The sequence below is a fragment of the Bison bison genome, unplaced genomic scaffold (assembly GCF_000754665.1).
Source record: "Bison bison bison isolate TAMUID 2011002044 unplaced genomic scaffold, Bison_UMD1.0 scf7180017864280, whole genome shotgun sequence".
NCBI lineage: Eukaryota > Metazoa > Chordata > Mammalia > Artiodactyla > Bovidae > Bison > Bison bison.
Window position 1 is genome coordinate 2796912 of NW_011494852.1, and position 13797 is coordinate 2810708.

The 13797-nt window shown below is 46.3% G+C and overlaps 1 protein-coding gene across 1 annotated transcript in view; it reads left to right on the forward strand.

Annotated features, from left to right (window-relative positions):
• Positions 1-13797, forward strand: part of KIAA0355 (KIAA0355 ortholog) — a 78132-nt gene that overhangs the window by 61814 nt on the left and 2521 nt on the right. The window contains 6 exon segments of the mRNA XM_010849283.1: positions 3481-3606; positions 4727-5760; positions 9670-9835; positions 10575-10712; positions 13097-13175; positions 13663-13797. Of these exon segments, the coding sequence (XP_010847585.1) occupies positions 3481-3606; positions 4727-5760; positions 9670-9835; positions 10575-10712; positions 13097-13175; positions 13663-13797 (1678 nt within the window).

A 13797-nucleotide genomic window follows, 5' to 3' on the forward strand; every position in this document is an offset into this window, starting at 1 on the left:
CAACAACCCTGCTGACCTAGAGGTCATGTCAATACATACCCAGTGTCATTGAAAATCAGAAGGCAGACTGAGCTATTTCATTTTTAATTATTTGCTTATATTTATAAACTTATAATGAAGTATTCTTAATTTATTCTAACAAAAGCCCCTACAAATCAGTAAGAAATGGGCAAAGCACATAGACAGGTAAATCAGAGGAGACATGGTCAACGAAGAGGTGAAGAACATGTATAACCTCACCTAACAAAGAAAGGAAGGCAAAGCGGAAAATACAGTGTCATTTTGCCCATCATGTTATTAAATTGTTTTAGAATAACAGTACTAGGTTTGGTCCAGACTGTACAAAAACCGGCACAGATGTTGTTGAATAAATCACACAGCCTTTCTGGAGGGCAGTTTCATTTGTCAGAAGCCTAAAATAAGGGCTGTGACCTCAGCAGTTCCACATCTAGGGATTTATCCTTGTGATGTGCCTACAGATTCAGTACAGTTTTATTAGTAAATAGGAAAAATTAAACATATATTGGAAGACTTTAGCTATTAAAATCATGGGCAGAATGAATATTTAACTATATAGAAAATGTTCGAAGTAATTAGGTAGGAAGAGATAGTAAGGAATAGTGACACTATTTGGGCCCGTGTGGACTAACGTGGTATTTGGGTAATGCATTTGAATTCTATTTAAACCATTTCTTCTTGAAATGTGAAGGGGGTCCAGTGGAGATTCTGCTTAAAGTTTTAGAATTTGTTAATATATCAAGTGTGAAAGCAAAAGTGTTAAGTCACTCAGTCATTTCCAACTGTTTGTGACCCCAGGAGCCCAGCAGGCTCCTCTGTCCATAGAATTTTTCAGGCAAGAATATTGGAGTGGGTTGCCATTCCCTTCTCCAGGGGATCTTCCTGACCCAGGTATCAAACCCGGTCTCCTGCATCGCAGACAGATTCTTCACCATCTAAATGGTTGGTGATTTACGTCATGTCCCAGAATCTCCCTTTGTGAGTTTCTCCACAGATTTCTAAATTTGATTATTAGTTAATTTATATTCAGGTCTTCATTCCTATCAAACAGTAGATTTTTTTTTCTGGACTCAGCTTGCAGGATTGTAGCTCCCTAACCAGGGATTGAACTCGGGCCCGCAGTAGTGAGAGTGTGGAGTCCTAACCACTGAACTGGCAAGGAATTCCCCAAGCAGTAGATTAAAAGCTCACATTTTTGTAAGAGTTTTGTGTTCCTGAAATTGTTTTCTAATTCAGGTTCTTATTGAAAAATATTAAACTTAACTAGGATTCTCATTTTAAAGAAAACATTTCCAACTCTTGGATAATTGGGTGGATATAAACAGCTAGTACTAAAATGGTTAACACTGCAGTTTACTTCCAGAACTCTCCCTTTATGATTGATTTCCTTTGTAATTCATTGCCCGTCCTTGAAAGACCTCACAAACTGCTCCCTCTGCTGGCTACTTTTGGTAAAAATGGCACAGTTTTCATGTTTTTATTTCAAGTTACGAAATATGTGCTTGTTGAGAAGAACTCAAAAAGAAGTAATTGCTTTATTCCAACTTAGAGAAAATGAAATTATTAGCAAAACTAGTCAAGAATTTATTATTTGCTTTGCTTTTAGCATAATGAAGTATCTAGATTCTTTTTTCCCCCCAAAAGTAGTATCTTACTTAGATTTTTAAATTGTCATATTTAAGCTGTTACCCATTCTTTCTTTCATCAAATATTTACTGAGTACCTAATATGTGACAGACACTATTCTAGGCTCTGGGAATTAAATCAGAAGCAAGACAGACAGGGTCCCTGCCCTTAACAGAGCTGGCTTTGTAATGGCGTGGGGGTTGGGGAGGGGACTGTTAATAAGTGTAGGAGTTAAGTTCAAGCACTGGCAAGTGTACAAGGGGAATAAGAGTAGAGTGACATCATCTGTTAGAGAATAACAGGTAGAGATGGCAAGAGGAAGCTATTTTGGATGAGGAGGTCAGTCATGAAGGGTCTCTTTAAGGATGTGACATTTGAGAGGAGCCTGCCACGCAGAGAGCAGATGGGGAAAGCATCGCAGGCAGAAGGAACAGCAAATGCAGAGACCTGAGGAGTGCACTGGTGTGACTGGAGGTATGCTGGGTGGGGGTGAAGACAGGAGTCGTGGAAGCCAGGACTTGCAGGGTCCCTGGGGGACTAGGGTTTTATCTAAGAACAGGTAGAAGGTTTTAAGCCAATCAGGGTAATTTGTCAAAAAGAATAGGTTTAGTTTCTTCAGGGGATTTTACTGATGAGTTCTCAAGACTGATGAATAACATAAAAATACCATTCTGTTGATTTTTAGAAAGAAATTATTAGTATCACCAGAAACCATAGTACTGCTTTCTGCATGACCAGAAAATGCTCGCTTAGTGGGCGGACATGTGACCAGCCAGATCACAAGCAGAAGTTGGCTTGAGAACATAGAGCAAGTATGTCCTGGTGATCAGCGATTCCAGGCTGAGAGAATCTGGTGCGTGGACCTCAGCCAGGTCCACTGGCCAGGATTCTCTCCTAGGAGCCCAGGGTCTCGTCGGGTGCTGGCAGAGCTTGCCTTGTTGCTTGCTTTCTCCAGGGTTTCTGAAACTGGCCAGCTCACACCCTCACATATATTTCTTATCAAGCCAAAGTCACATTGGGGAGTGCTGCTGCCTCCTTAGGATGGCTTTGGCAAGTGTTATTTAGCTGAAGTGTTATTTAGCCTACTATTTAGCCCCCGGAACACTCGGTAACAGACAGCATCTTCCTGGTTCTCCCTCTCAGAAAACGCCTCTTGGTGGAGGTGCCCGGGGTGGGCAGTGGGGACCTGAATGCCAGCGGGAAGGCAGCTCTCAAAGGGGAGCAGTTGAGGCAAAGGCAACAGCATGAGAGATCCTGAGATGTGAGCAGATCCAACATACTCAGGGCGTATGAGAAGCCTCGTAGTTGGGACACTGTAAATAGAGGAAACAGTGAAGAGGACTGTGTCCAGAGAGGCAGGAGGCCCAGGTCACAGAGTCTGGAGGGCTGAGCTGAGGGGTTTGCATTTTATTTCAGCCACAATAGGATGCCACTGGAGGGTTTTGCACAGGGGAGTGGTGTGTTCAGATTTGTGCTAGAGGAGGCTCACTCTCTTGCTGTGTGGAGGAAAGTCAGGGCTGAAGCTGGTGTAGGACAGTGAAAGGGCGTTAGGACACCTGGAAGGCAGCCCCCGCACTGAATTCTTCTCTTCCTGCTAAACAGATTCTAGACAGTTAGAAATCTGCCGAGACGCCAGGCCCTGTTGTATTTCTTCCCCCTCCTATTGCAGAGCAGCAAGTCCCAGTGTTAGCCCTGTCATCCTCTAAATATTCTTATGATTACTAAATTTTTCTTTGGTGCTAAAAGTTGTGACCTTTTGTATAAGGCCTGATTGAAAATTGGAACCCTGTTGTGGAGAAGGGCAGCCTAGACTCACGCAACTTGGTTGGTGCCTAGGTGCCTGAAAGAAGACCCGGCTACCATGTCCCTGCTGCAGAGAAGCCTAGATCCCGAGAAGACGCTGGGCCTGGTGGACGTGCTCTACACTGCGGTGCTGGACCTCACCCGCTGGAGGGCAGGGAGGTGGGTGTCCCTGCCGGGGAGCAGTGTGACCACTTACAGGGTCATGTGAGCTCATGTCACTCATAGTATGTGAGTAAATAAGGCATGAAGGGGAACTTTGGGGCAACTTGTTATTTGGGAATACTTTCAAACTTATATAAAAGTTGTAGGAAGAGAACAGAGAATTGCCCTTTATTTACCCAGACTCCCCAGTTTGTGAACACTTTTGCCTTCATTTGTTGTATCATTTCAGAGTTAAGTCCATCAAGAGCATTTTAACCAAGCTCACATTCTCCCTATGAACTCAGAGCAGAAAGGTGTTTAGAAAATTTACTTATATCTTGCATGAAATTTATTTATATCTGAAAGTACTGACAGTTGCAAGATTATCTATTTGTGAATAAACTTTAGAACTGGTAGAGACCTTGAACATTTAGCCACAGGCCCTCTGCATGTCTTCATTCCTGAGCACACAGAGGCGCAGAACAGCAAGGTGACTTAACCAGGGTCACTGCAGCCATCACCTGCCCAGCTCCCATCCCATGCCCTTTCCATCTCTAGGACTTTCTTTCAGTACTGGAAAAAAGTATGCAGGAAACTTTAGAAGTAACAACCCTCTGTTCTTGGCACTGTCTGTGAATTACCTTCAGAGACAAGCTGGGCTGCCTAGTGTCCCTGGGACCTGCCCACTCACCCCTCTCTGCTGTGTGGATTAGTCTCTTGACCCTCTGCTGGATCTGCCAGGCTCCCCTGTCATCCAGGCACACAGCCGACCTCTGCCAAATGCATCTCCCACGCTAGATGAGGTGTGCTTTGCTCTCCTGCGTTGCAGTCAGAGGATTTCACTCAAAAATCCTCATGCCAGAATCCTAATGTAGTTTTCATGGCCCTGTGTTAGACATGGTGAAAGTGAAAGTGTTAGTTGCTCAGTTGGATATGGTAGATGTTTTATAATAAATATAGATAGTGCTTAAATTACGTACTCTTAAAACTTTTGGGTGTTTATGAAATAAATGAACCCAATTCCAAACAAAGAGGTCTTTTTATTCTTAAAGTCTTTCTTGAACACCAAGGCAATCCCATTTTATTGTCCAATTTGTATACTTTTCTTTTTTTTTATTTTTAATTTCTCTTTCAATAGGGAACAAGCTTTACCCTGCATACAGATCCAGCTTCAGAGGGAGATCTGTGATTTTGGAAATCAGGCTGACTTGCCTTCTGGGAATGGGAACAAGTCTTCAGGTGGCCTGCAAAAGACATTCTCCAAGCTGACCTCCCGGTTCACCAAGAAAGCTTCGTGTCCCAGCTCGAGCAGCAACACGAGTTATTCCATTCCAAATACCCCTTCCAAAAACATCTTCATAGCCGGGTGTTCAGAAGAGAAGGCCAAAATGCCCACTAATATGGATTCAAGGCTACAAAGCATTTTGAACATTGGCAATTTCCCTAGGACTGCAGACCCTTCACAGTCAGCTCAGAATTCCAGTAATCACATGGCCAATGGTTTTCTCCTGGAGAGGCGTGACAACTTCCTGCAAGGGGATGATGGCAAGGACGAGAAGGGTATGAATTTGCCAACCGATCAGGAAATGCAGGAGGTGATCGATTTTCTCTCGGGCTTTAACATGGGCCAGTCACACCAGGGCTCCCCGCTGGTGACACGGCGTAACTCTGCTGCCACAGCCATGGTGACTGAGCAGAAGGCAGGAGCCATGCAGCCACAGCAGCCGTCACTGCCAGTGCCCCCACCATCGCGGCCACCCCAGGCTGGGGCGCACACACCTCTGACACCCCAGCCGGGCCTGGCACCTCAGCAGCAGTCCCCAAAGCAACAGCAGCCCCAGGTCCAGTACTACCAACACCTGCTGCAACCTGTCGGACCACAGCAGCCCCCGCCCCAGCCCCGGGCCCCTGGGAAATGGGTACCCGGCTCATCCCAGCAGCCAGCGCAACCTGTCGGAGCTGGTCTGTCTCCCCTTGGCCAGTGGCCTGGCATATCTGATCTCAGTTCTGACTTGTACAGCTTGGGTCTGGTGAGCAGCTGTTTGGATGATGTGATGTCGGAGGTTTTGGGACAAAAGGCACAGGGACCTAGAAATAACACCTGGCCAAACCGTGACCAAAGCGATGGAGTCTTTGGGATGTTGGGAGAGATTCTGCCTTTTGATCCTGCAGGTATGTGAGCCCCCTCCCCACCTTGGGGTTTTAACTTAAATAGTATCACCGAGGACTTTATAGGGCCTGTCATGGCCTTCCGTGTGGGAGGCAGTGACTTAATCCCCTTTAAAGACCCTTTCTCACTGTCTGATGGCAAGTATGGGGCAGCTCCAGCAAAGGGAGGAAGCAGTAGTTAGAATGAGTCTGAGAAGGTAAGTGGAACTATTTTCTTATTTTGTAGACGACAGAATTGAGGCTAAGAGAAGCCGAATGACTCAAAGTCCCATTAGTCAAGAGGGCTCCAATCTGAGCCCTCCCATTCAGGGCAGCCAAAATGGCCCTTCGTGGGCTTCTTTTTTCCTAATTATATATTCTGTTCTGTGATTCTCTTTTGCTTAAAGTCTAGAAGCCATGAAAGGTGGTAAAGCACCCTCCTACCTTCATAGAATTTGGCTTTTCCTGGCCTACACAGTGTGAAAGTTCCCCAGAGTTATCTCAGGAAATTAGAAAAAGAATTTAGAAACAAAACAAAAATAAACTAGGAGGAGGAGTTACATATAAAAGTTGTTCTACACCTGAAACTAAAATGATATTGTAAATTAGCTATACTTCAATTTCAAAAAAGCATAAAAGCTAAAGCTAAATAAATTTGAAAGAAAAATATAGTAAACATTATAAATCTAAAAGACGGGTCTTTAGAAAACCAATAAAATAGAGAAGCCAATTTATTGTAATCCTGATTAAGGCAGAGCAAAGAAAAACAAGATTAGGAAAGAGAAAGGTAGCTACAGATAGAGGAGAGATTCGGAGAAGGCAGTAGCAACCCACTCCAGTACCCTTGCCTGGTAAATCCCATGGACGGAGGAGCCTGGTAGGCTACAGTCCTTGGGGTCGCTAGGAGTCAGACACGACTGAGCGACTTCACTTTCACTTTTCACTTTCCTGCATTGGAGAAGGAAATGGCAACCCACTCCAGTGTTCTTGCCTGGAGAATCCCAGGGATGGGGGAGCCTGGTGGGCTGCTGTCTATGGGGTCGCACAGAGTCGGACACGACTGAAGTGACTTAGCAGCAGCATAGGAGAGATTAAAAGAACTTTAAGGGTTTCCCTGGTGGTTCAGTGGTAAAGAATCCACCTGCCAGTGCAGGCGACACAGGTTCAATCCCTGATCTGGGAAGATCCCATGTGCCACGGAGCAACTAAGCCTGTGTGCCACAACTACTGAGCCTGTGCTCCAGAGCCTGGGAGCCTCAACTACTGAGCCTGTGCACTGTAGAACCCGTGCTCTGCATCAAGAGAAGCCACCGAAATGAGAAACTGTGCATCACGGCTAGAGGGTAGCCCTCACTTGTCACAACTAGAGAAAAACCTGCACGGCAACAAAGACCAAATAAATAAATAAACCATTAAAAAAAAACAAAACTACTTTAAGACATTATCACATATGATGTGATGACACCATACTAGAAAACTGAATGGAAAAGAGAATCTTTTCTAACAAAACATATGTGATCAGAATTGCACCAAGTAGTGGAAAACCTACCCAGTCTATTCCAGGAAAAGAGATTGGAAAGGGAGTTAAGAAGCCAACATGATTTTACTGTAAAAATGTAACTTTTTATGAATGTAGATAGATGCAAGAATATGTAGCAGTATATCAAAGGAGTTATATCTGGTTCACTTCAGTAGTATAAGATAGTTCAGTCTAAGGAACTCAGCTCCTGTACAATAATCTGTTATTTCACCCAGTAAATGAGAAAAATTCATACAGCAGAAGATGCCATCAAGACATTTGGTAAAAGACACCAGCAGTTCTTAAGTAAACTCAAAACATGAATAGAAGGAAATGTCTTGAATATGGAAAAGATTATCTACCAGTAGCCAGTAACAAGTAATACTTTGTACAGTGAAACAAAGTCATTCCAGTTAAATCAAGACCCAAACAGTGTGGCAAATGATACTACCAATACCATGTGACTTTGTCTTGAACTTTCTGGCAAATGTAGCAAGACAAAAACAAAGGAAATAAGTGGTATAATATGCGTTAGAAAAGAGTTTAAAAAAGCACATCTCTTGGGACTTCTTCCCTGGTGATCCAGTGGCTAAGACTCCGAGCTCCCAATGCAAGGGGTGCAGGTTCGATCCCTGGTCAGGGAACTAGACCCCACATGCTGCATACAAGATACAAGATAAATATATACAAATGGATTATTTTTTACTCTAATTTAGCAAATGGAAGTGAAAAATAACCGCCACAAGAGATTTCCGACCAAGTGAACCCAGCATTATCTAAAATTAAAGGAAAGAAATTTTTTTTTATGTCTTCTGAGAATTCTTCATACTGCTGCGTGTGCTCTTTTGTTCTTGCTCCCCTTGTGTGGGTGGATGTGGGGCCCCTACCTTGGGGAAGGTCTAATGGTTCCATGCTGCTATGGAAGAGCAAGCTCCTCTGGCCACCACCAGTGGGGGCTGCTGTGGTACATTTTTTCAATCGCTGAGAAACAGTGTGTACATTTTTTGACAGTCCTATAATTAAATCCAGAGTATTAATGGTGTTTGGCATAACTTTATCATCTTTAATCTCTATTGGGGCCCAAACAGCCTGTATGTCGTTAACCTAGGAATCCTACTAGCTTTTCCTTCTGTATATCCCTTTCTTAACTTCAAGTCCTTCATGTAGCTTCCTGCAGATGCCACCCCATCAGCATAAGGTCTGCGTGGCTGTTTTTGCAAGATAAGGACATTCTGGAAGGATGAATTCCAGAAGGCACCCTTTCAGGCAGGGTCAGCTAGAACTGAGTGCCACCTCTGCACAGGCGCACGCAGTCCCTGCGCGCCCTCTTGTGGCCATCTTCGTGCAGTGCACACATGGTGGCTCCCAGAGAGAGCACTCTAAGGATTGAGCCCTGGTATCTTTCCCACCTTGAAGCTAGAAAGTATTCACTCATGAGTCATATTCAGTTTGTGACCTACAGACATTTTCCTACTTTGTCTTTTTGTTTGACTTTCTCTAAATGTCTTCTGTGCTGTTTTTCTTCCACTGGTACTGGCCTGCACATCCTTACTCAGTTCTGTCCAATATGTTTCCATCCACTTCTTCATACTTAAATTTCACCTTACTCACTATCACTCTTATGATCTTCAGGCTGAATTAGCAGGTCTGCCTTCAGTATCCAGGAGAATATTGGGTCAGACTTGAGCCCAAAGGGGAAGACCGGGTATTCTCTATCTGGCTGACCCTAATGCTTTGATAACTTGCAGGTTATCTCTTAGTTGAAGTCATCATCTGATCCTCTTAGTTGTTAAGTATGTAGCTCCAGACATTGGAAATTTTTAAAGTAACTAGTATTTGCCCAGTATTTTTGCCTGGAAAATCCCATGGATAGAGGAGCCTGGTCGGCTGCAGTCCATGGGATCGCTAGGAGTCGGACGCGACTGAGCGACTTCACTTTCACTTTTCACTTTCATGCATTGGAGAAGGAAATGGCAACCCACTCCAGTGTTCTTGCCTGGAGAATCCCAGGGACGGGGGAGCCTGGTGGGCTGCCGTCTCTGGGGTCGCACAGAGTCGGACACGACTGAAGCGACTTAGCAGCAGCAGCAGCAGCAGCAGTATTTGTCTTTCATATTGGCTAAAGCAGACCTTTTTATTCTCTTTGTGCACATTCAGCTTGCCCTGCTCTAGGCAAACCCCTTCTCACAGTCCCTATGCACACACCATTCCCCATCTTCAGACCTGTGTGCTGAAAGCCCCATCTCACCACAGTAGGCTTCTGAGCAAATTCTACAGCCCACTCTGGGCCGCACGCCTGGCAGCCCCTCACCACTCATCACTGTGTTTGTCAACAGGACACCCTCAGATGGTAGGGAATGAAACAAGAGGCCAGTTTGGCCCCCAACCCTGTTTATTACTCTGTCTTAACACAGTGGGTTCAGATCCCGAGTTTGCACGCTATGTGGCAGGAGTGAGCCAAGCAATGCAGCAGAAACGGCAAGTCCAACATGGTCGCCGCCCAGGCAACCCCCGAGGCCACTGGCCACCCATGGATGATGCCCATCGGACCTGGCCTTTCCCAGAGTTCTTTGCAGAAGGGTGAGTGCTGGGTGTGTGGGCGGGAAGCTGAGTTTGGGGTCTGGGTGTTCTGCAGGGGACCTTGGTATATACTCTTAACAGGCCATTCATTTCTAGGCCCCCACGTGAGAATGGCACATGGTCAGATCTTAGGGGTCAGAGTTCCGTGACTGACTAGGATGCCAAGTGGCATGTGGTGTCCCTGTACATACACCATTGGTATGAATTGATGATTTCTGAGACAGGCTCTTCTGCCCTGGACAGAGATCTTATTTGGTGGTGTTTGGGACATAATTGCATGTTCAACAGTCTTTAGCTGAAATGAGCGTGGTGATGAAACCTGTGTCATTTATGGAATGTGATCCTTATAGCCTACAAAAAAAAAAGCAAAGGTGTACAGTTCAGATTCTGATGTATTGAGAGAACTGTGGATTTTCATCATAAAGACCTTTGGGGGAGTGAATTTTTTTCTTTTAACACCTCTTATTGCTCCCTGATTAATAACTCCACATAGCTAAAGACCATCTCAGCTTTTTGTTTGCTCAAACATGAATTGCATATATACACCACAGCTTCTGAGGCATTTTTAAAGGAAGGAGAGAGACAAGGGACCACTATTGGGTTGTGAGATAAGAGCAGGGAAAAGACTGTTCCCTTAGGGCTGGGGTGGGGGTGGGTGTGGGCCTGACCTCAGGCTGTCTAGCTGGGGTCCAGGCTTGGTGCCTGACGCCTGGGACCAGTTTCTCTCTTTGGCTTTCAGGGATGGCCTGCACAGCGGCTGGGCGGGGGCTCAGGGAGACTCAGCCAGCTCAAGTGATGAGACATCCTCTGCCAACGGGGACAGCTTGTTCTCCATGTTTTCAGGGCCTGACCTTGTTGCTGCTGTCAAGCAGAGAAGGTATGATGAAATATTTAAACCAAAGAACAGAGGGGTGCATGGATGTGATCCACAGCTTAGTCCTCTACAAAGCTCAGTAGCCCCATTGTTTCCAGGTACCCACATTGAGAAAGGGAGAGGACCTTTTCCAGTACTGTCTTGCTGAAGCTTGGGTGGTGATATAAAGTTGGGCTGAGTTTTTACTGGGAGAACAGTCTCATACTCATGGTAGCCCAAAACACCCGTATGACAGGCTAGGGAGTATTATGGAGAGCAGGGTCTGCTGCTCTGGGTCTGCTGAGGCTGGTCTGCATCTTACAGGGGACAGGCCTTTCCGTGGGAGGAGTAGGGCCAGGACAGCCAAGTTCTGATCAACTCACCAACAGGCTTTGCAACCCCAGACATGGGCCTGGCCCTCTCTTACCCTCAGTTTCTTCATCAAAGGTGGAACTGGATAAAAATAACCTCTCAATGGTATTTCAAAGTTGAAAAAAAGTTACAGAGTATATTTGGAGCTAAAGTTTTCAAGTGTAAGTGTTAGTTGGTCAGTTGTGTCTAATTCTTTGCAACTCCCATGGACTGAAGCTCTTTAGGCTCCTCTGTCCATGGAATTCTCCAGGCGAGAATACTGGAGTGGGTTGACATTCCCTTCTCCAGGGGATCTTCCTGCCCCAGGGATCAAACCCAGTTCTCCTGCATTGCAGGCAGATTCTCTACCATCTGAGCCACCAAAGGCATTATGTTTTCAAAAGTAGTCACAAAAATGAAAACGGACCCTGAAAGAAGAATTTGTTTAGAAAGAAATGGAGAGACTGTTGTGGGTGTGAGGAAGCAGAGGCCTGCCTGGTCGAAAGGACATGAGCAGGAATAGAAAGCACATAGTGTCGCCTGGGCGTCAGAAGTCATGCCCACGTGTGATAGGACCAGGGTCTGTCGGATAAGAGTGGGGAGCAGGTAGATGAAGATGGAAGGGCACCTGCGTCACGCAGACTAGGATACACAGAGGAGCCACTGTGATGTTGGCAGTGATTGCTGATCCAGGCTGGGGCGCATTCTCATGCCCGGCCCTGGGCTTGGCATTCACGTACATTTCCTCATTTAATTATCACAAACACTGTGTTTGTTTACTAGGGCTATCATATCAAAGAACAACAGACTAGAGAAGTATTTAACAGCAGGGATTTTTCTCCTAGTTCTGGAGGCCAGAAGCCTGAGATCAAGGTGTCAGCAAGGTTGCTCTCCTCTGAGACCTGCCTCCTTGCCTTGCAGCTGGCCCTCTTTCCCGTGTCTTACATGGTTCTCTCTGTGTACCTCTCTATCCTGATTTTCTTTTCTTATAAGGACAGCAGTCCTGTTGGATTGGAACCCACCCTAATGACTTCATTTTAACTTAGTTGTTTAAACAACTTATCTCTAAATGCAGTCACACTCTGAGGTACTGGGAGATGGGGCTTTCACATATGAATTTGGGTGGGGGAGGGACACCTTCCTTTATTCAGTAGCTCCTGTCATGTACCAGGCACTGGTGATAGAGCAGCAACAAATCAAAGTCCTCTTCTTCATGAAACTGATACTCTACTGAAGAAAGGCTGATACAAAAATCCAGTATGTTGGTTTGGATTAGGTTCTATAAAGAAAAATAAAGCAGGGTATGAGGGCAGAGAATGCAGGGGACAGGTGGATTTCCTGTGTTCCAAATGAGAGTCAGGGAGGCTTCTGATGGGCAGAAAGCTGAACAAAATGATAGAGGAAGTGGCAGTGGGGTGTGGGAGAGAGAAGAATCAAGGGTGAGATGCAGGGTTTTGGCCTGAGCGTCTGTGTGAAACAGTGGGTGTCATGGACCCTGATGTGGAGGACGGCAGGAGTGGGACTGAGCCTTGAGAAATGCAGACTGGAAATTAGAGAGGCTGACTAGAGGTCCAGCTAGTCACCACCTCAGCAAAGGCCGCTGCTGCGTACTGGAACGCTGGTAGACTGATTTACCTGGCTGGCTGCCTGCTACATCTGCTTTTTTCCTTCTATTTAATTTTTTTTCACGTTAGTGGTAAAAGTAACAGCTGTTTTTTTTTTTTTTTTTTTTTTAAGTCATCTGTCTCCAGTGCATGGTAAACAGTCAGTCTGTATCTGTTGACTAACTTAACAAAAGGCTGGAGCTGGCGGACTCAGCAGCTGAAGCAGCAATGCCAGTCCTCATGCCCGCCGCCCCCCACCCCCAGCCCAGCCCTGTCACGGCCTCCAGAAGGGTACCACACCATGGTGACCCACCTTTGCCTCCTGCACACAGCGGGCCCAAGGCCTCCCCACCCAGAACCAGTGCCTAGAGACACCCATACCAAGCAGCTAGGTGTGCCCTGGAGGGAAGCCGGGTGGCAGGCAGCCACGGCCTGAGTTCTGGGTTCTTTCAGGAAGCACAGCAGTGGTGAGCAGGAGACCAGCGCGCTGCCCTCGCCACCTCTTCTCACCGCAGTGGAGGACGTGAACCAGGTATGTGGGCCCTGCTCTGGCCACAGAGGGCTGGCTTCATGGATACCATGGGCAAGGTTCCAAACCCTTAAGTTTTAAGAGTTGGGTGGGGGGTTCTTTGTGGTGAACAACTCTCTTCTATGGTTTTTGTCTAAATGATCAGCCATCTCAGCAGACTCGAGCCACGTGCAGAGGAAGTTCTGGGGCTGTGCTGTCCAGAATGATGGCCATTAGCCTATGTGGCTACTTAAGTTGAAATTACTTCAATGTAAAGATTGAGTTCCTTAGTTGCACCGTCCATGTGTGGTGAGCAGCTGCCGTACTGGGTGGCATGGACAGAGCACATCTGTGGTCGCACGCTCCGCTGGACGGTGCTGCTCCAGGACTGTGGGGAGGGCTGGGGCTCACGCCGTTTCCTCAGTGGGAATAAGGACTGGAGACTGGGGGAGGTGGGAAAGGAGGATCAGTTGCCAGAAATGCCACTAAAATGCCCTCTTCTGTCTCTCAGGATAACAAAACCAAAACGTGGCCGCCCAAAGCCCCCTGGCAGCACCCTTCCCCGCTGCCCAGCACCCTGCCTGGCCCAAGCGCACCACTCTATGCAGTCGCCAGCCCCGGCAGCCAGTGGAGCGACACCATGCAG